This window comes from Bos taurus, chromosome 26 (genome assembly GCF_002263795.3).
Source record: "Bos taurus isolate L1 Dominette 01449 registration number 42190680 breed Hereford chromosome 26, ARS-UCD2.0, whole genome shotgun sequence".
NCBI lineage: Eukaryota > Metazoa > Chordata > Mammalia > Artiodactyla > Bovidae > Bos > Bos taurus.
In genome coordinates, this window is record NC_037353.1 from 44519131 (window position 1) to 44541910 (window position 22780).

The 22780-nt window shown below is 40.1% G+C and overlaps 1 protein-coding gene across 5 annotated transcripts in view; it reads left to right on the forward strand.

Moving 5' to 3' along the window:
• Nucleotides 1–22780, forward strand: part of ZRANB1 (zinc finger RANBP2-type containing 1) — a 75069-nt gene that overhangs the window by 48744 nt on the left and 3545 nt on the right. For 4 of the 5 annotated variants that reach the window (XM_010820134.3, XM_059881868.1, XM_024985638.2 and 1 more), the window contains 7 exons: nucleotides 3610–3797; nucleotides 8581–8734; nucleotides 11077–11148; nucleotides 14284–14482; nucleotides 19621–19741; nucleotides 21495–21624; nucleotides 21730–21959. In XM_010820134.3, coding sequence (XP_010818436.1) covers nucleotides 3610–3797; nucleotides 8581–8734; nucleotides 11077–11148; nucleotides 14284–14482; nucleotides 19621–19741; nucleotides 21495–21624; nucleotides 21730–21959 — 1094 coding nt within the window. Of the gene's footprint in view, nucleotides 1–3609; nucleotides 3798–8580; nucleotides 8735–11076; nucleotides 11149–14283; nucleotides 14483–19620; nucleotides 19742–21494; nucleotides 21625–21729; nucleotides 21960–22780 lie in introns of those variants that run through there. The other variant, XM_059881870.1, reaches the window with a different exon arrangement.

Below are 22780 nucleotides of genomic sequence, written 5' to 3' on the forward strand. Positions count from 1 at the left end.
CAGTGCAGGAGACCTGGGTTCAGTCCCTGGGTTGGAAAGATCTCCTGGAGGAGGGAATGACTACCCACTCCAGTATTCTTGCCTGGAGAATTTTATGGAGAGAGAAGCCTGGTGGGCTACAGTCCATGATGTCGCAGAGTCAGACACGACTGAGTGACTAAGGCTTTGACTTTCACTTGGAGTAGGAGGGGACAGAGCGTGTAATATATGTTAAATTTTCAGACCAACATATTACAGAGAAGCTTCCGTTGACTGTTGGAGTTATTCTGAGATGTCAGTAACCTAGAAAGCTTGTATACGTTACCTATTTCTATTCTGCTGGAACTTTCCAATTTTTTCATGGTCTTTGTTGCATTAAGTGAGGTTTTACCACTTAGATTTATTTACTGTATTTTCCTACTTACCACTTCTTTTACTTTCTTCCTGCTTTCCTTTTATCCCCTAATGTTAAAAGGTGGTAAAAATGTTATGTGAAGGACTCAAAGACATTTTCTTAGTTGCTTTGCATATAATCTGATGCTTTTTTCTCCTTAAGAAAACATGTGTAGCTAAAACTTAAATTATCTCAGTATAGGCCAGATCCTTTAGACACCATGTTTACAATGAAAACCCATCTATGAAGAAACTGTAATCACTAGCTCCTCTTGAGCAGTGTGTAAGTGATATACAACAAACATTTGGGCAGTTCATTGACATTCTCGTGAAATTTGATTTGTAATAAATTTACTGATCTTTTGTAGCCCAGAATTCACCCACCAGTAACTGAAACTATGAGCTCTTAATTGTGGTTAATGAAAAGAATGGAATTATGTATTCCTAAAATATTAGAGAATGAAGTATTTTTCTTCTAAATGTTATTTTGTAGTTGAATCTGTAGTTGAATTTGTGTTTTTCGTGTTCTGGAAGGTTTGGAGATTTATTTTATGCTGTGAAGAATAGAGAACAAGATCTCTGTTGACCTTCATTTTCTGCCCTCCTGTGTATATTCCAGGCTAAGGGCAGCAGCATTTCCCATTTGCAGTTTAATGCGGAGCTTGTGGTCAGGGGAAGTAATTGTTTTTGAGATCTTGGATTAGGCCAAATAGAAATCAGTTTCTATGTACATATGTCCGCTTTATTGAGATGTAATTCACATACCATGCAGTTCATCATTTGAAGTCCTGTTTTTGGTAAAATACACTAAGTTTGAAGGCAGACTGTAAGTCACAATTCCAAAGCACAGCTGCTGAGTTTGCTGTGGTGTTTGGTCTGTACTCCTCCCCACCTATGACTGGCTAATTAGTTTCTAGTTACAGAAATCCTTCAGAAACATTAGAGAGGAAATGAATTCTTGAGCATGTATTTCTGAGGTGAGATCCTTCCAGACATCAGCTGTGTGATGAATTAAAATAGCGAAGACAGCAGTTTAGAAGATCTCTTCTCCAACCAAAAAGCATAGTTGGTTGGCATTTACTTTTAGATTACCTCATCTTTGGGAAACAAAAAAATATGTGTGCATATGTATACACACACAGTCTCTCATGCATATACATGTACTGTGTAGGTATTTCTCTTTTTTCAGGTAAATTGATCAGAACTTTTTGGTCCCTTTGTTGCTTCTGAAAGTGCTTAGAACATTTTTTATATCACACAAAATTTTATAGATGCATATAATTTTAGGTTGAAGCAAAAAACTGTGAAAGGTACAGCGATACTGCACCTAGGAGTAGTGAACAGTTTTGCTAGAGGCGAAGTGAAAAGTTGTTGCCTTCGTAAGGAAGTAGTGTATACCTGAAAAGAAATGGAACAGGGCATGTTTAGTTTAAAAAAAAAAGCATTAAATTATTCAAAATGTTATGAACACTACTAGATTATTCTCACCTGTTCATTAAAACAGGTAGATTTTAGATTTCTGTGTCTGACCTCCAGGCTTGGTCTTTTGAGAAGTCCACCTCCTTTTATCTCATGCCAGCTATATTACCTTTCAGCCCTGATGACGTCTCCAAGGCGCTGTGCCTCATAAGGTTTTGTTGAAGTCCTTTATGTATTGGAGTGGGGGCTACAGCTGTCCTTAGGTGTTTATGTTGAGGAATGTATTAACCTGTATTGCTGTGAAATAAAAATTTACCTAGGAAGGTGTTATCATTTGAAACCATGGGTTCTTAACCTGAAAAATGTTGTGTTTCAGGGGTTCGGGGTCATCTTTCTGGGCAGAGGATTTATTTTTGCAGAACGGATCTTTGATCCCAGAGTTGGAAAACTTTGAAGCTGGCTTTTTATGACTCACAACTATGCTGAAGGGCTGTTTTGAGTATAGGAATCATGCTTTTACATTTCTCACATTGCCTGGCATATTGCTCTGTGTGTCATGGGCATTCAGTGAATGTGGGAATTATCATTTTAAAGCTTTGTTATTTTTAATAATGGGGGAGATTGTTGCATTGAACCAGTCTATTACACTTTAAGGAACAAGTCTTATTTATCTAATTCCTAATTCAAGATAGCAGTTTAAAATGCAAGTATACTAAGAAATATTTTTAGCTAGTAGTAGCATTTTATGTAACAAATTTTTCTTGAAGTAATTTAGGAAACAGTTATTTAGTCCTGCAGTCTTGGGGTGTGTGTATGTGTGTACCACTATTTGTGGTAAATGTGAAGCTAACCTGCACCTTCATTTTTTTGCCAAGGTTATTTGCTTATTACTCATAGATATACTGTACTTACTAAATAAGATTTCTGTTATTACCTGACATTAATTTGTGTTAAGAATAATAACATAGTTTAATGGCAACAGAAAGTTCTTTATGGATTTGGGAAAATTGGAAACTTGTTTTGTACCTCTACCCCCAACTGGTTTATCGCATTTTGTTTTAGCATATTTCTATTCAAAATTATCTAGCTCAAGTTTTACTGTATTAATAATTTAATAATTCTTAATGGGTATAAGGAAGACTTGACTGTGAGAAATTCTGAAATCAAAGTATTGCTAACTTTTACTTACATTAAACATTTATTTTAACTGCTCTTAATTGTCTCCCAGTTAACAGCAATGTGGAAGGAAGGCTCAGCATTTACTTTGATTCAACTTTAAAAATGCAGCATAGGGATACCCCTAGTAGTCCAGTGGTTAGGATTTGGTGCTTTTACTGCCATGGACCAGGGTTTGATCCCTGGAGGGGAACTAAGGTCCTGCAAAGCCACTCAGCACAGCCATAAAAGGGGAGGGGGTCAGAATAAAGGGCAGAACTTGCCCAACAGCAGCAGCAAGCACATCCTTGTCTCCTTGGTTTCTGCAGAACCAGGACCAGAAAACAGGGGCTTTAATGTCTTCACACTAGATGGTTGATCTTTGATCCTCTTAATATATTCTAATAATTTCTCTAAACTTTACCAGAGCATGGAGCCAGCACTAATGGGATGGTAAGTGCCCAGCTAGGCAGTTCTAGTTCTGGAAGGAAATGAAAGGGAAAGGAATACACTGTCATTTCCTTTGTATTCTCTAGGACATTTGAATGATGCCCTGGGATCCAGGAAGCACAGAGAATCAGAGTTTTGAGTGACTGCTACAGGTTTGTGCTTTTTGAAGAAAAATAGAATTAAACTTATTTTCTGTCCTGATGCTTGTTTTAGGTGTTGTAGAAGGTGATTTAGCTGCTATTGAAGCTTACAAATCGTCGGGAGGGGACATTGCCCGCCAGCTCACTGCAGATGAAGTTCGCTTGCTGAATCGCCCTTCTGCTTTCGATGTTGGCTATACTCTGGTACATCTGGCTATCCGTTTTCAGAGGCAGGATATGCTAGCAATATTGCTTACAGAGGTGAGTGTGGCATTCTGATTAAATATTCTTTTATATGAAGGAAATGTGTTCTTTAGTTTTCATTTTTGATGTTTTAATATTTCTCAGTTCTTAAATGTTTTAGATTTGATCAGTCCTCTTTTAAAAATGACATTTAAAATTAAGACACTTCAACAGAAGGGATATGTGTTTTTTAAAATAGGACATTTTGCCACAATGATTGAGTCATATGTTTGATTTTTAAAAAACCGAAATGCATTAGTCATTCATTCAGCTAACAAATATTTACCAAGTACCCACCATGTTGAAGGCACTGGGCATAAAGGGGTGCAATGGTGAAGACATTGGCTCCTGCTTCAGTGAATCTCCAGTTACAGTGATTCTGTATAGCGTGCAGTTTCATAGATGTAAGTGCCAGGTGCTGTGGGGAGTACTTGAGAAAGTGTTTTGTGGTACCTTCCTTACCTTCTTACCCGCAGCAGGTCATGTTTTAGCTGAGATCTGAAGGAGTAGGATGAGTTAGCTTCAAAATAGGTGGAGATGAGAACGGCATTGAGGAAGCTGTTCAGAGGCAGGGGTGGTGGTGTTTGTGGTGAATTCGGAGCTGGTGGGTAGCTCAGCGTGGTTGTATGGCGGATGGGAAGTGAGAGAGACAAGTAGGGGATGCAGTGTGAAGGATCTTCTGGCCAAAGAACTGGAAGATGATTCTGAGGGCAGTTAAAGGCTCTGAAAAGGGTTAGGTGGAGGGACAGGGGAGTGAGAAGATCAGCGTGTTGGCTGCTGGACTTAGGGGCGAGCCTGGTTAGGACACTGTAGTGACGCTGGCAGAAATCCCGCTGGGACAGCCGTGGCAGTGGCTGGTCTGAGAGAGATGCTGAAGACGCCAGCAGAGTTAAGTGGATGGACTGGCTGTGGGGAGAAGTGGTGGTGGGGTCACAGTGGTGTCCGGGTTTCTAGATTAGATAACATGGTAGATGCTACAAGTAACAGAGGTTGGAGTGAATTAATTAGGATATGACTGTATCATCCAGGTAATTTTTTTTTTTTTTTTTTTTAAGAAATAGGGTAAAAGTGCAGTGTTTGATTAGTTGTGGATTCAAATCCATTATGGTCAGTATACTCCTTCTGTGTATGCTTGTTTGCATATTTGAACTCTCCAGTATCTGGAAACATTTATGCACAAAGCATAAAGTGGGAGGAGTGGTTAAGAAATATGAATGTTAGGTAGAAGCATGATTGAGATGGCTTGCCATTGTTTTTAGTTTGCTAAGAGTCCAGTTAAACCAGGGGCAAGGTAGGGCTTGAGAAACAGTCATGCTAAAAGCACAGGGAAGGCTTACTGAAGACAGGGCTTCCCTGGCGGCTCAGATGGTGAAGAATCTGCCTTTAATGCAGGAGACCTGAGTTCGACCCCCAGGTTGGGAAGACTCCCTGGAGAAGGGAATGGCAACCCACTCCAGTATTCTCGCCTGGAGAATCCCATGGACAGAGGAGCCTGGCAGGCTACAGTCCGTGGGGTCGCAAATGGTCGGACACGACTTAGTGACTGACACACTACAGAGGATAAGGGAGAAGGGGACTGTTTGGAAGGCGGCTCTGTGATTGGAGAGACTGGTGTTCTGCAGCGTGGGACGGGGCAGTTCGAGGTGGTCTCTGTAGTGTCGTGAGGTCTGGCTGCACTTGTGTTGTGACACCCAGTTGTGTATCAGACAGGACGGCGTGTGGAGTCATAGTTGCTGGTGGTGGCTGGAGACAAGAAGGAGCAGGCAGCTGTGAACCAAGATGCAAGTCTTTAGTGGTGTGCTTCCCAGGTGGCTCATTGGTAAAGAGTCCGCCTGCCAATGCAGGAAACGTGGATTTGAGCCCTGGGTCGGGAAGATCCCCTGGAGAAGGGAATGGCAACCCACTCCAGTATTCTTGCCTGAGGAATCCCATGGACAGAGGAGCCTGGTGGGCTACAGTCTATGGGGTCGCAAAGAATTGGACACAACTTAGCAAATAAGCAGCAGCAGCAGCAGGTTCCCCTCCGGCTGGTAGAGGTCTCTGAGAAGATTCTGGAGGGACTGGTGTAAGCCATCAGCCTCCTAAGAGCATTCTGAGGACTAACAGTGTGGAAGACAGTAGAACCTCAGTGTATTTATTTACAGCTGGGTAACAAATCCCCTCAAAACTTAGCAGCTTACGACAACAAACACTTGTTATCACAGTTTCTGAGAGTAAGGAATCCAGGAGTAGCTTAGCTGAATGATTTTGGCTCAAGGTCTCCTCTGAGGTTCCAGATTGCCAGGGCTACTGTTGTCAAGAGGCTCAACTGGGGCTAGAGGCTGTGGTTCTAAGTACACTCAACGTGGTGTTGGCAGGAGGCTTCAGATTCTTGTCCTGTGGGCCTGTCCGTAGGGCTGCGTGTCATGTGCTGGCTGGTCTCTCCTTGAGCAAGTGAGCCGAGAGAGTGTGAGGAAGAGAGAGGGAGAGAGAGAGTGAGTGAGTGAGGTGGAAACCACAGTGTCTTTTCTGTGTAGCCTAATGTAGGAAGTGATACTCCATCATTTCCGCTGTGTTCTGTGGTACACATGGACCAGCCCTGGCACACACCGTGGGGGAGGTGGAGAGGACGCTTGTTCTAGGGAAAGAACAGAATCGGTGGTGGAATTTCGTCTCTGTGGTGTGGGTACTCCACAGGACAGAATCGAAGGGGCCAGTAGGGAGACTGGGATGGGGAGAGCATGAGTCTGGGCTGAGGGCTGTGTCTGCAGACAGGGCACGGAGCCAGCCAGGGCCTTTGGGGATGAGAACAGGAGAGCGTTACATTTTGGGAATGTGTGTCTGGGGCTGGGGGCTTACTTAATTGGATTTTAAACCATGAGCCCTGCTTGTAGTCTGGTGGAATAAACGGACTGCTTTTCAAACTGTTGTTTTTAAATATATAAAATAGAAAATAGGTTTGCAAAGGAAATCAGTTACATTGAAATATATAGTTGTCAGAATATTAAATTTGTGATGTATAAGAACATGCATTTTAAATGTAGGCAGGTAAAATGAAGGATTTAAATTTAATTGAACTTCCTGTTCTAGTTCATGGACCCTTCCCAAGTTCACGGGCCCTAATTAGCTAGTAGGCTAAGGAGCTGATGGAGAGTCATGAGGCTGAAGAGGCTAGGAGATAAGGGGCAGGCTTCAGGGGCAAGTGCTTAAGGATGGTGGCAGGAGGAGAGGTTTAGCAGTCAGTCACTAGCTCTAAGGTTTCTTTTGAGGTGTTCAGTGTTCAAAATCTCCCCAGGATTTTGCAAAGGGGCTGAGGGTTAACAGTTTTGAAAAAGCTATTTTTGAGTTTACTTTTGAGATCCATTTTAATGCTGTTACTTGAGAAATAGTTATATTCTGAAAATATTTACTATTTTTCCACAGTTTGTTGCTTAGGTTGGGCTCGTGGAGTTCAGGTGTGGTGACAACTTCACCGTCAGTGTTAATCCTGGCCAGTAATGTTTAGAACTGAATTTCATGCAGGTGTTTTCAGAAGGGGATGTCTGATGGTCGTCATGGGTATACAGGGTGTTTGAAACTGTTCACTTGCTGCTGCTGCTGCTGCTAAGTCGCTTCAGTCGTGTCTGAATCTGCGACCCCATAGACAGAAGCCCACCAGGCTCCCCCATCCCTGGGATTGTCCAGGCAAGAACACTGGAGTGGGTTGCCATTTCCTTCTCCAATGCATGAAGGTGAAAAGTGAAAGGGAAGTCGCTCAGTCGTGTCCGACTCTTAGCGACCCCATGGACTGCAGCCTACCAGGCTCCTCCATCCATGGGATTTTCCAGGCAAGAGTACTGGAGTGGGGCGCCATTGCCTTTTCCATCACTTACCTCAGTAGTAAGTACAATTAAGTGTGTCCACGTACGTTATGTAGATGACAGTATCATAAAACTTTGTGTGTGGCTTTATTGGAAGATCTGCTGCTCCAAGCCCTGCTTGTTACTAGAAGTCTGTTAATGAAGGTTGCCCAGGTTAGTGGCTGCAGCTGTAGTGACAGAGTGGAGGGTCACAGCAGACTCATTTCCTCTCAAGTAGATGGATACTCACCTTGGGTTTCCGGATTATCTGTGTGTAGATTTCTTGAGCTCCACGGAGGAATACAACTTAAATGTAAGATAATGCCTTTTCATCCTTTGTTGTTGTTCATCATTTTAAAAGGACAGGAAAGTTCTTGCTCAGGTTTCATTCCTGTTGAGTTGTACTACTTCAGAGCTTTGTTGTCTGCTCTACACTTGGGGAAATCAGATGCTTTTTAAAAAATACAAAATTATAGGGACTTCCCTGGTGGTCCAGTGGTTAAGATGCTTCCCCTGCAAGCAGTGTGGGTTTGATCCCTGGTTGGAGAACTAAGATCCTGCTTCTACTTTCCTCTTTCTCTGTGAGCTGGAATTCCCTGCTTAAGAATGTTTTTATTAGGGGCCTGATGGTTATTCTTACTTTGCTTTCTGTACTCATTCCCTCTCCTGTAATGAACTTTTGTGAATAGCTCTGTCTTACATACATTTTTATATGCTTGTTTGTATATTTCCTTGGGATAAACACCACTAAAAAGTAGAATTACTGAGTTGAGAGGGTAAAGCATTTTTATCACTGTTTCCCAGGAAAGTTGTACTGATATATACTCATATACTGTTGAGGACATAACACCAATATCTCATATATTTAAAATAAAAACACCTTAAGTTACTGGAAAGTTTTGGTAATTTCTTTTTAATGCTGTTGATTTCTGCTTCCAGTGATGATAAATGAGATGTAGAAGAAAGTTTCTTTTGTATTTAAGGTGTCTCAACAAGCTGCAAAGTGTATTCCTGCAATGGTGTGTCCTGAACTGACAGAGCAGATCCGTCGTGAGATCGCTGCCTCTCTTCACCAGAGAAAGGGGGACTTTGCTTGCTATTTCCTAACTGACCTTGTAACATTTACATTGCCAGCAGGTAACTCCAAATCTCTTTGTGAAAACAAATTTCCACTTTGTTATATTCTTCCAGTGTCTGAATGAAAATGATTCTGTTAGAAAACAGATAGCCACTATTAGTAGATGGTAGCTATCTTATAGATACAACTTGACTGTCCTGTTTTACGGAAAGTAATCAGTATATAGGCCATTTATAAACTAATGCTATAGAGCTGAGAGGAAGACAGCAGCTGGTAATAACTGACTTTGTGGGCCTCAGATATTTTTCAGAATCTGTTTTATCCATTTCCTTTTCTCTTTATTTTAGAGTGTTATGAATCAGCTTTTTTCTTTTTCTTTTCACATGTGTTTATTATTTCTAAATTAGATAACTATTGGTTACTTGATATTAGGAGATAAGGTCAGAACATGGGTTTTTGATGGGTAGATACAAATTATTTGCATCAGAGATACTGGTATTCTTTTGAAAGTGTCATTACTTCACTCATTATGTTAATTTCTACTGTATTTGTGAAGCAACTTTTTATTTTCCAGTTCCGTGACAAGTGAAATGTTTTCCAGGTTGTTTTTCTCAATTGACACTGAGTAAATGCACTGAACACCTAGAGTTTCTAAGTAAAACTTAAATTTTGGTTTTGAGTGTTCTGAGCTTTCTGTTTTAAGCTTATATTAAGATGTGAGCAGAGGTATTTACAAAATGATAGGAAATTACAACAAGCGTTTTAAAATTGGACAAATTTCATTTCAAATGCACTCTCTATATATTTAAACTTATTACACTGAGTGATTAGATTTTATTTTGAATTGAAAATAGTTCTGTAGTTTAAAAAAACGTAGGGTAATCATGCTTTTTATTCTAGAGTACTCAATTAGTGAACCGAATAGAGCATAGAGAATTTCAGGAAGGTGAGAAGAACAGAAATTTGTGTGCCAAAAGGAATGGTTCATTGACTTCTATAAGAAGATTCTAAAGTCTGTAAAAACAGTTCTGAGCAGAGATTGAGCGTGGCTGGGGTGGGGCGGCAGAAAACAGACAAAATTTGTCTGTTGTTATTTTAACCTGAGTATCAGAGACCTCTGATGCTCTTCTGTCCTCCCCCCCCCGCCTTTTTATTTCAGCTATATTAAGTTGTCATTAACATAGAAAATTGTAAGATTTTAAGATACACATTGTGGTGATTTGGGGCTTCCTTGATAGCTCAGTTGGTAAAGAATCCACCTGCAATGCGGTTCCTGGTTGGGAAGATCTGCTGGAGAAGGGATAGGCTACCCACTCCAGTATTCTTGGGCTTCCCTTGTGGCTTAGCTGGTAAAGAATCAGCCTGCAATGCTGGAGACCTGGGTTTGATCCCTGGGTTGGGAAGATCCCCTGGATAAGGGATGACCTGCCCACTCCAGTATTCTGCCTAGAGAATTCCATGGTGATTTGATTCACACATAAATTGTGAAAGTATCCCCCCACCCCCACCCAGTCTAGTTAGTTAACACACTTATTACCTCACCTTGTATTTATCTATTTATATTATGGGTGAAAACATTTATGTTTTGTTCTCTCAGAGAATTTCAAGTGTACAATACAGTGTTACTGATTATCGTCACTATGCTTTACATTAAGTCCTCTCCTTCTTTATCTTAAGGCTTATAGTTTGTACTTTTGCCAGTTTCTCCCCATCTTTTTTTTTTAAGATCCGTGTATAAGTGATGGCAAGCAGTATTTGTTGTCTTCTGTCGAACTTATTTCACTTAGCATAACATCTCCAAGGCCCTTCTATACGTTGCAGACGGCACAATTCTGTCTTTCTCATGGCTTAGTAACCCATCTACTTTATATTTATTCACCCATTGGTTGTTTTCGTATGTTGGCTATTTTGAGTAACAGGGCAGCTAGCATGGGGATACAGGTTTGTCATTTCTGTTGTCTGTATACCCAGAAGTGAGATTGCTGGATCATATATGATAGTTTTATGTTTTTGAGGATCCTCCATAACGTTTTCCATAGTGGCTTCTCCAGTTTACATTCCCACCAGTGGTGCACACGGGTTCCCCTTTCTCTGCGTTCTTGGCAGTATTTGTTATCTCTTGTCTTTTTGATAATAGCTGATTATTATTACTGGTTCAGATGCTTTTCTTCTTACTATTTGTAGATAGGTCACTGTTTTGATAATGAAGTACAGAAAGGAAGTATTCTGCACCTCATATACACAACTCATGAGATAACATGCATGTTTTTTAAAAGACAGTACTTGACAGTCTTCCGTGGAAAGGGAGTTATTTTAGAGGAAGTTACTGTTAGACATTGGCATCAAATTTTTTAAGTTATAGGCATTTAAAGATCTTTTTAAATAAGGTTTTTCTTTGTAGATATTGAAGACTTGCCTCCAACAGTCCAAGAAAAATTATTTGATGAGGTGCTTGATAGAGATGTTCAAAAAGGTAAGCATGAAACTAATGAGTATAATTTAATTTTTAGTGATTTCAATAAACGTTTTGCTCTGCTTTGTAAGCTTTGGAGTAGTTTGGTGTATAGTCATCATATTTTATTTGTACTTTAAACTGAAAATGTATAAAGTCCTTAAGAACAGTATGGTTTGTGCTGTTAAAACAGCTCATTTACAGCTCATAACTGTGGTAGAGTGAATAAAGGTATAAAAGTTTTAAAATCTTGGTTTTGTGTTTCCTATTCTAGGATGAGTATTTTTTCATAATAAACATTTTAAGAAAATAAATTATAAAGAATTTAAAAATTAAATAAATTATTCTAGGGCCTCAAGATGTTTCCATTACTTAAAATATTTTATATTTCAGTTGATATTCAAGTTTATATTTCAATTGATCAAAATTTGTAGCTGTTAGTAGTATATTACATGTACATTTTTTAACACTTTAGAGAATAATTTCTTTCTTCCAAGGGCTTCCCTGGTGGCGCAGATGGTAAAGTGTCTGCCTGAAATGTGGGAATTCAATACCTGGGTCGGGAAGATCCCCTGGAGAAGGAAATGGCAACCCAGTCCAGTATTCTTGCCTGGAAAATCCCATGGACTGAGGAGCCTGGTAGGCTACAGTCCATGGGGTTGGAAAGAGTTGGACATGACTGAGTGACTTCACTTTCTTTCTTTCTTTCTTCCAAATAGAATATTTCTAAATTGCAGAAGAATGAAACTGAACATGTTACATTTATTTACTTACGTGCGTCTTTATTTATATTGAAGTATAGTTGATTTACAATATTGTTAATTTCTTCTGCTATATAGCGAAGTGATTCTATTATACTTCAACATATGTTCTTTTTTATATTCTTTTCCATTATGGTTTGTCACAAGATAATTGAATATAGTTCCCTATGCTATATAGTAGGATCTTGTTTATCTGTTCCATATATACTAGTTTCCATCTGCTAACCCCAAACTTCCACTCCATCCCCCCAGTCTTGGCCACCACAAGTCTGTTCTCTGTGTCTGTGAATCTTGTTTCCTGGAGAATTTCATTTATGTCATATTTTAGCTTCCACATTCTGCTACTGCTAAGTCGCTTCAGTCGTGTCTGACTCTGTGCGACCCCATAGACGGCAGCCCACCAGGCTCCCCCATCCCTGGGACTCTCCAGGCAAGAACACTGGAGTGGGTTGCCATTTCCTTCTCCAATGCATGAAGGTGAAAAGTGAAAGGGAAGTCGCTCAGTCGTGTCCGACTCTTAGCGACCCCATGGACTGCAGCCTACCAGGCTCCTCCATCCATGGGATTTTCCAGGCAAGAGTACTGGAGTGGGGCGCCATTGCCTTCTCCATTCCACATTCTAAGTGATATCAAATGGTATTTGTCTTTACGACTTCACTTAGTATGATAATCTCTAGGCCATCCCTGTTGCTGCGAATGGCATTATCTCATTCTTTTTTCTGCCTGAGTAGTATTCCATTGTGTATGTGCACCACATGTTTTCATCTATTCATCTGTCAAGGGACATTTAGGTTGTTTCCATGTCTTGGTTATTATGAATAGTGTTGCTGTGAACATAGGAGGAGTGCTTGTTTATTTGAATTACGGTTTTGTCCAGGTATATGCCCAGGAGTGGGATTGCTGAATCATATGGGCAGCTCTATATTTTTAAATTTTTTCAAGAACCTCCATACTGTTTTCCATATTGGCTGCACCAGTAGTGCACGAGGTTGTTCTCTTTTCTCTACACCCTCTCCAGCATTTGTATTTGTATACTTTTAAATGATTATCAGTCTGACCAATGTGAGGTGGTATCTCATTGGTTTTGATTTGCATAATTCTAATAATTAGCGTTGTTAAGCATCTTTTCATGTGCCTTTTGGACATCTGTATGTCTTTGGAGAAATGCCTGGTTAGGTCTTTTTGCCCATTTTTTGGTTGGGTGGTTTTTCTGTGGTTATGTTACCTGAGAGCTGTTTGTATATTTTAGAAGTTAAGCCCGTTTTTGGTTGCATTGTTTGCAGATATTTTCTCCCTTCTGAACTTTGTCGTCTCTTTTTGTTTATGGTGTCCTTTGCTGTGCAAAAGCTTTTAAGTTTGATTAGGTCCCATTTGTTTATTTTGCTTTTTTCTATTGCCTTGGAAGACTGACCTAAGAAAATATTAGTGCAGTTTATGCCAGAGAATGTTTGCCTTTGTTCTTCTCTAGGAGTTTCATGATGTCATGTCATGTATTTAAATCTTTAAGTCATTTTGAGCATATTTTTATATTTGGTGTGAAGATGTGTTTTAACTTTATTGATTTACATGAAGCTGTCCAACACTGCTTGTTGAAGAGGCTTTTTTCCCATTATATATTCTTACCTCCTTTGTTGAAGATTAATTGACCATAGGTGTGTGAGTTTATTTCTGGGCTGTTTTGTTCCACTGAGCTGTGTGTCTTTTTTTGTCTTTTTTTGAATACCATGCTGTTTTGATTACTGTAGCTTTATAGTCTTATCTGAAGTTTGGGAGGGTTGGACCTCCAACTTTGTTCTTTGTTCAAAATTTTGTTTATTTTTTGGCTGTGCTGGGTCTTTGTGGCTGTGCGGGCTTTTCTCTAGTGGAGAGCAGAGGCTACTCTGTAGTTGTGGTGTGTGGACTTGTGGTGGTGGCTCTCGTGTTGTGGAGCATGGGCTCTGGTTGTGGCACCTGGGCTCAGTAGTTGTAGCTCCTGGGCTTCAGAGCACAGACACACTCAGTAGTTGTGGTGCACGGACTTAGTTGCTCCATGGCATGTGGGATCTTCCCAGATCAGGGATCGAACCCCTGTCTGCTGCATTGACAGGCAGATTCTTTACCACTGAGACACCAAGGAAGCCCTTGCTTTGTTCTTTTTTCTCAGGAGTGCCTTGGCAATTCTGGATCTTTTATGGTTCCATACAAATTTTAGGATTATTTATTCTAGTTCTGTGAAAGATGTCTTGGGTAATTTCATAGGAATTGCCTTAAATCTGTAGGTTGCTTTAGGTAGTGTGGCCATTTTAAGAATATTAATTCTTCGAGTCTTAAGAGCATGGGTTATCTTTCCATTTATTTGAATCATCTTCAGTTTCCTTTATTGATGTTTTATATGAATATGTTAAATTTCTCATAGAGTTAGAAGAAGAATCTCCAATTATAAACTGGTCATTGGAATTGGCTACACGTTTGGACAGTCGACTGTATGCACTTTGGAACCGGACTGCAGGAGACTGCTTACTGGATTCAGTACTACAAGCTACCTGGGGCATTTACGACAAGGACTCGGTGCTTCGGAAAGCCCTGCATGACAGCCTGCACGACTGTTCACATTGGTGAGCTGGCATCCTTCCCTTTGGAAGTCCAGGAGAGCACTAGCTGAAACCTATCCTTACAGTGGTTGGATGCTTTTTGTCTGTTGTTTCTTTTTATGGAAGCTGGGGGAGGGGGAAGCTTTGGTTTTAGACCTTGAGACACTTTGAACATCACAGTGGTTTTTATATGTTTTGCTAAGCTTTAAAACAAACATTTGAATTTGTGGTAGTGGTCTTATTAAATATAGGAAGGTCTTTGCTCATATATTAAAGTAGCTATTATTTCGTATTTTGTTCAAGATATTATGTTATGTATTACACATTTTTCTTTCTGAGACAGATACTCATAAGACTACATTTTTGTAATTTTGCAAATTTTCAAATCCACAGAAAAGTTAAAATCAGTCTGGTGGACCGCAGCCTCTCCTTCATTGGCTTGATCAGTTGTTGATGGTTAACATTTTTCTGTATGTGCTCCATCTCTATATATTAATGCAGAAACAATTTGTTTTAGACACCGTGATGCTTTCTCCTTCAGTGTTTTATCCTGTATCTTTTAAGAACAAGGATATTCTACTACCCAATCACATCCTCATTACCACATCTAAGAAAGTCAACATGGACTCAGTTATCTCATGGTTTAGTCATTTAGCCTTTGTCCAGTGGAGAGGACTTTGTGCCCTTTAGAGGAGGGAGACTGCTGTGGATTGATTTGGTATTGTGGGGAATACCGTTCCTTTTGCGGTGTGGACTCATCAGGCCAGGTAAGCCTGATGCCATTAAGTGTCCGTCCTGTCTCACCTCTCTGGATTGGGTGGCGTGCTCATCAGACAGCATCCTTGTGCTCTGGTTGTTTATGTGGGCCTGCCCACACCAAGAGGATGATAGTCATTTGGGGTATTGTGGTTTTATAGGTCTGCCTTGTAGGTTTGATTAATGTGTGTCTGCCCTGGAAAGATGGATCTGTTTTTTGGGTGTGCTCAGCCTGAAAGCTAGATCTGGATTTTGGTAAATCTACCATTTTGCAAGTCCTTTAAAACAGGCAACCCTAGAGTCTTTCCTCTGGTGGTAATATCCTGCCTTTGTTGTAAGGTTGAAAGTGTACTGTAAATTTCAGCAGTGGTAACTAATGTTAGGACTGAAATTCCAGTTTTGAGTCACTTGAAGTCTCAAAGTTTAATGTGAAAGCAGATGAGTGCCATACTCTGAGGTTTGGGCTTGATGGCTGGTAGAGTGGGGAAGACCTGGGCCTTAAGAGTACAGCCACGGTAAGTGCTGTTGCAGCAGATCTTTCAGGAATGGAGGCCTTAATTCTAAAAGGATATTTCAGCCAGCATATCAGCAGGCTTCTGAAAATAATGTCTCTCTTGGTACCACCTCTTCCATCCCTGCCATACAGGGTCTTCACCTGATGGTCTAAGTTAAGGTGGAGGAAGCTGCAAGGGTTATAGTGACCACACAGAGGTCTTTTTCAGTATCTTGAGGTGGAGATAGGATGGAGAAGGCTGTCAGATGGGGAGGGAGGACGTGTTGCCATAGATTCAGAGCTTCGGTGACGTGGGTCAAATATATTAACCTTACGGAATAAGCATTAAAATGGTGACTGTTTTGAGTTGTGACCAGTTTGTTGACTGGGGTCTTACGTATGGCTATTACTATTAGAAGGTAGAATGAGAAGGCCAGCATGTCACTTGTGCAGTCTTCTTTTAAATCAGTTTTTTTTTGGCTAGGATTTCCTTTGCTTATAAATCCAAATCAAGTGGGATGAGACATTCTCTTACATTGTATAAAATATCTAAATGAGAATGGAGAAAGTAATTTTATTTAAACCCCTCCCCCATCACTTCAAGATAGGCCATTTTTTTTGTTGTAGTAGCTGTGCTTTTCTGTTGAGTGCCTATGATTTGAACTGACTCAGGTGCTCAAGATGGAACATTGTACTTGGCTTTGATCGACATGTCAATCCAAATAGAGAGCCAAGTGAGAGTAATATAAATGGGAAAAATCAGTTATTTTAGAAATATGATTTGTAGCTTAGTATTGTGCCTCTCTATGTATCAAGTTTTACACTTAATGTATTGTTGCTATTATTTTAATAGACTAATATCTGTTAGGTCAATTAAAAGTAAAAAAGAAAAGGTTTTATCTTCAATTTATTTTTTGATGCAGATCAAGACCTTTATGTAGTTCAAAATTTCTGATCTGTGTTATTTTCCTTCTTTCTAAAGAACTTCTTTGAATATTTATGAAGCAGGTCTCTGGCAACAAATTGCCTCCGTTTTTGTCTGAAAAAGGATGTATTTCTATCTTAGATGAAAAAAAAAGATTTATTTTTGACTGTCCTGGGTCTTTGTTGCTACACGCGGGCTTTCTCTAGTTGTGGCGAGAGGGGCCTCCTCTCGGCTGCAGCACAGGCGCTTCTCGTGGTGGCGGCTTCTCTCATTGTGGAGCACGGGCTCTGGGAGCAGGGCCCTCGGGTTGTGGCACGCGGCTCTGGAGCGCAGGCTCAGTACTTGTGGTGCACAGGCTTAGTTGCCCTGTGGCATGTGGGATCTTCCCCGACCAGGGATCAAACCTGTGTCTCCTGCATTGGCAGGTGGATTCTTATCCACTGTGTCACCAGAGAAGTCCTCTCATTTACTTTTGAAGGATAATTTCACAGGGTATAGAATTCTAGGTTGGTGGGGTTTTTTCCTCTCAATTTTAAAAAATATTTCACTTTGTTCTCTTCTTGCTTCTGTGGATAGTTTCTGAGAAGTTGGTTATAATTCTTTTAGTTTTCTATAGGTAGGTGTTTTTTATACTCTGGCTTCTTTCAGGACTTTTTTCTTTAATTTTCTGTTGTTTTAATATGATATGCCTACGTGTGGTTTTTCTGGCGATTTTCCTTCGTGGTTTTCTCTGAGCTTCCTGAACCTGTGGTGTGGTGTCTGACAGTCATTTGGTGAAATTCTCAGTCCTTACTGTTTGGAGCATTTCTTCCTGTTACTTTTTCCCCCTCTTTCCTGTCTGTAACGCTACATGTTGTACCTTTGGTAGTTGTCCCACAGTTATTCTTCTGTTTTTTTTGTCCGTGTTATCTTTTCTTTTTAGATTTGAAGTTTTGTATTGATGTATCTTTAAGAGGTTCTTTCTTTAGCCAAGCCCAGTCTGCTAATAAAGCTGTCAAAAATACTTTCATTTCTGTTAGTGCTTTTGCTCTCTGAAATTTCATTTTGGTTCTGTCTTAGGATTTCCATCTCTCTGTCTAAATTGCCCATCTGCTCTTGCATGCTGTCTTTTTCCATTAGGGAGCGCTTAACATATTTATTATAGTTATTTACAGTTTTTAAATTTATTTTATTTTTTTCATTCAAATACTTGGTACTTTTGTTGAAAAATATTTTCATAAAATAAAGGTTTGTTTCTGGACTCTTGGTTTTTCCTGTTGATCTCTATGTCTGTCTTTATGCCAGTGTTAGATTATCTTGATGATTATAGCTTTGTGGTAGGTTTTGAAATCAGGAATATTAAGTCTTCCAACTTTATCCTTCTTTTTTTTTTTTCCAACTTTATCCTTCTTTTCACTATTCCCTTTGGACTTCTAGGCAAATTTTAGGTTCTAGCTTCTGCAGAAAAGCCCTCTAGGATTTTGATAGAAATTGCACTGAACATGGAGATTAATTTCGGGAGTATTATCAGATAGAGTGTTAAGTCTTATCATCCTGAAATTGATTTTTGAATGTTAAGCCAAATTGTATCGCTATCTCACTTAGTCTCATGTTTGGATTTGTGTCCTTGACTGAGTCAGGTAGATGGACAGTTTAGGTCTTTGTGGTGGGTGCGATTTTTAAATATATTTTTGAACCTCTTTATTCTGCAGTCTTCTTTAGTTTTGAGTGTAGTCATCATTTGATTTCTGGCAAATTTAGCTGTCTCAATATTAAAATGATTTTAGGCACTAACCAAGAAATTTCTTACCACATACATCTTTCAGTTTGTAATAACTTTCTGTTTCACAGTAATTCTCCCAAACTGATATCAAAACAATATATTTTGTCATTTGTACATTAAAATATATTTCTGTATATCTTAGGTATTTTAAGAGGGATATCCATATTTTATTTTTAAACATTTGGCATTGAAACTTACATTCCTGAATTATAAAGAAAAAACCTGTGGTTACTGTAAATAGAAAAAAAGTTTTTTTTCTAATCAAGAGTTAAGCCTCTGTAACATTCTATTTTAAATCTAAAATAACATTAGTTTACTTTTTACAAAACCCTACATTAAGTTAAAGAAACGCGTGACACTAAGACATTTAATACCTTAACTTTTCAACAATAGCGAGGGAATGTTTTCTGATCTTTTTATTCTTTCACCTAGAATTCAAGTACATAGAAGTATTGGGGATTGATAGTTCATTACATGTGAGAGGATTGTAATGTTACAAACTGGTTAACTGTTTGTAATATGTTACTGGTTAATCTGTCTTCAGAGGCCTTTGCTGGTTTGTAAGATCACAGTTTTCAATGTAATTATATCTGGCTTTATTTAATTGTATACTTGATGTTATAAAGAAAAAGAATGTTTTGTTTTAGTAATTCAGTCTACCAGTGGCCTAGTTTGAGTTTTAATCTTCATAATTTATTAGGCTGAAGTATTTAGAGAGGTATTAAGCATGAAGAGGGGATTATTTTTATAGTTGGATTTTATTATCATGTGATACTTAAATAATTTTATGTAATGAAATCTCAAGGAAGTGATTTTGATATTCTCGTAAACACATGGGCTATTTCTAAATCTGTGACCAAGTAGTGGATACTGTTCATTAATGGAGTAAAGTGTCTTTGATTTTATCCAAACTCTCAGATGATTTTGAGTGTTTTTCATTTGTAAACCAATAGTAGACAGTTGAAATCAGCTGTTCTTGTCATCAGTGTTTGAAGTTCTGATGAAAGTTTGGTGGGTGGTGAATCAGATTATGTCTGAAGATATGTTAAAAAGTATCTGCTAGCAGAGTGGAGGCATTTTTAATTTGAAAAATTTACTTCAAGCCAGGTAAAATGAATTATTAAATCTCTGCATATGATGTGCTTAAAGACTACATTAAATAAATGATTAGACCATTAAATGAACTGTTTATAGAAAGGCTTCTTTTTTACTGTGTTGTTTTTTAGGTTTTATACACGTTGGAAAGATTGGGAGTCCTGGTATTCTCAGAGCTTTGGTTTACATTTTTCCTTGAGAGAAGAACAGTGGCAAGAAGACTGGGCATTTATACTGTCTCTTGCTAGTCAGGTAAGAATGCTTCCAGGCATGTTGCTTCTCTGAAAAAGTGAGGCCGCTGCTCTGCATGCCTTGGTTTGCAGTGAGACCACGTTGGGGCAGAGTGGTACAGAGGAGAGTCGAGGACTTGGCATCAGGTGGCTCAGGTTCCATTGACTGCTGATTGGCTCTGTGACCATAGGCCTCACTGCCGAACAGGGAGGGCAGTATGTTTTTATGTTAAGTGACTAGAAAACTGTCAGAATGAACGTTTTACTTGGTGATTCTAACCTCGTAAATATTTCCCCAGATAGCTCTTCAGTTATGTTGTCTTCACGGAGAGATAGCTCTGGGGGATTGACATACACGCACTGCTACATATAAAATTGATAACTGAAGACCTACTGCATAGCACAGGGAACTCTGTAATGATCTGTATAGGAAAAGAATCTAAGAAAGAGTGGGTGTATGTCTATGTATAAATGATTTCACTTTACTGCAGAAACTAGCACAGCATTGTAAATAAACTATATTCAAATAAAAATTTTTAAAAAAATGGCAGCTTTATGCCTGCTTTACCCATCTGTGGGTTAGCTCCCGTTCTGTGTCCAAGATCACTCACTGATAATGGGCACTCCTGTGCTGATGGTGCGCTGTGAGGCCCCTGAGGCTAAAGTTGTGGTCTTCGTAGGGCTGCCTGGTTGATGCTGTGTCCACGTGAGGTAGGCCATGGAGAAGGTTCCGTGGACAGAAGTGATTGGAATGAACTTGTATAGATGTGTTGAGTTGTCTCTCAGACGTGCGCTAGTTTTGTGAAGTGTTGTTAATATACTTCGCTCATAGCTCAGGGAAGTATGAATGAGAATGGTAAAGAATCTGCCTGCAGTGCCGGAGACCCCAGTTCAATTCCTGGGTCGGGAAGATCCGCTGCAGAAGGGATAGGCTACTCACTCCAGTATTCTTGGGCTTCCCTGGTGGCTCAGCTGGTAAAGAATCCACCTGCAATGCGGGAGACCTGGGTTTGATCCCTGGGTTGGGAAGATGACCTGGAGAAGGGAAAGGCCTTACTCCAGTATTCTGGCCTGGAGAATTCCATGGACTATACAGTCCGTGGGGTCACAAAGAGTCGGACACGACTGAGCAACTTTCACTTCATTAATATACTGAACTGTAAAATTCATGTATATGCACAACAAATCACTTCTTTCCTTTGCAGAAAGCACCATAATTCCTTAGTACAACATGAGGGAAGTCCCTTCTGTCATTGGGCCATTTGGGCGGGGTTCACCCTTTGGGCAGGGTCATGCACCTGCTGTAAAGGTGCTGTCAGAGTCGTTGCTGAGGGAAGGAGGCCAGTCGAGTGTTTCTGTGTTAGGTGATGTGGCCATTTGCAAACTGTATCCCTGTGGGACAGTCGGGCTCCTCTCTCCACTTCGGGGGGACCCTGTTATAGTTCACGAGGAACCTGACCAGAAGGCAGTTATGTGAATAAGACTCCTTTGTTGTCTGAATCTCTTATTCCTCAGATCAGTATTTAACCAGATCTGTTTAGTTCTTGAGTTTGGATAGCGAAGGATATCTGTGTATAAGCTTTGCAGATGTCTTTTATTGGACTTTGCTACTTGAGGAATCATTCTTAGCTTGACAGTAGTAGTGCCATACTTTTTTTTTAATGAATGGAGATAGTGTGCTGAAGGAGGGCAGCATTTTGTTATACATGTCAGTTTTCCAGGGTGGTAGTGGATGTTTTAAAGAGAAATTCTTTCTTTTGTTTTGTTCTGTACAGCCTGGAGCAAGTTTGGAGCAGACTCACATTTTTGTACTTGCACATATTCTTAGACGACCAATTATAGTTTATGGAGTAAAATATTATAAAAGTTTTCGGGGAGAAACTTTAGGATATACTCGGTTTCAAGGTAAACCATTATCATTAGTATTTTGGAACTTTCTTGTTTATTATTTTAAGGCACATTGCAGTCACATCCTGAAAATCCCATTGTGATTTTCTTCCCTCTTTCCAGGTGTGTATTTGCCTTTGTTGTGGGAACAGAGTTTTTGTTGGAAAAGTCCGATTGCTCTGGGCTATACAAGGGGCCACTTCTCTGCTTTGGTTGCCATGGAAAATGATGGCTATGGTAACCGAGGTGCTGGTGCTAACCTGAACACTGATGACGATGTCACCATCACGTTTCTGCCTCTGGTTGACAGTGAGAGGAAGTTACTCCACGTGCACTTTCTTTCTGCTCAGGAGGTAAGACGCCTGTTTCTCACTTTAACTCCTCAAAGTAGCAGCGCTGTGCCAGAACCTGGCCTTGGGTGTCTCTCGGGTGTGCTGTTATCTGCACTACCACTTACAGTTTTGAGTTTAGTCATAGTAATTGTCACTTTCTATAAATCCTAGTCAGACAGACTGAAGTTTACCTTTTCAGAACAGCTGTGTAGGAGGTGTTGTGTGGAGATAAAGCAGTGAAGATGGAAGTCCATGCCCTCAGGTAGTGATGAGTGCTGAGGAGAAGTAAAAAGATGGGGTGAGGGGGAAAGGGAGGGATGGGGTGCAGGGTGTCGGTGGCTGAACTGGGGGCGGTAAGGTAAGGTGTCACTGAGGAGGTGGCGCTTGAATTGAGACTTCAAGAGGAAGGAGTCTTGCAGGAACTGGGGGAGGAGAGTTGTAGCAGAGGGAATTGGAAGGCTGGTGTGGCTTGTGGGGACTGGGCAAGGGGGAGAGGAGGCTGAGGCTGCGGGGTGGCCATCAGCAGTCTTTTAAATTTTTCTGACTTTTACTGTGGGTGAGCTAGGGAGCCAGCAGCCAGTTTGCATAGAAGAGGCGCACTGGCCGCTCAGGTGAGACTAGGTACCTGGGCAGTGGTGGGAGCAGCAGGTAGGAGCTCCCTGTAGCTGCAGGGAAGTGATGAGAAGGTGTGAAAGAATACTCGCAGAAAACCCATATTCTTATAAAAAGTATTGGTCTTTTATTTAATATAGTAATTATTATAAAACTTTTATAAGCATAACATTAAGAAAAAAATTCATAGATAATTTTTGTAACTTCACCCTGTACATAGCTTTCTGAGC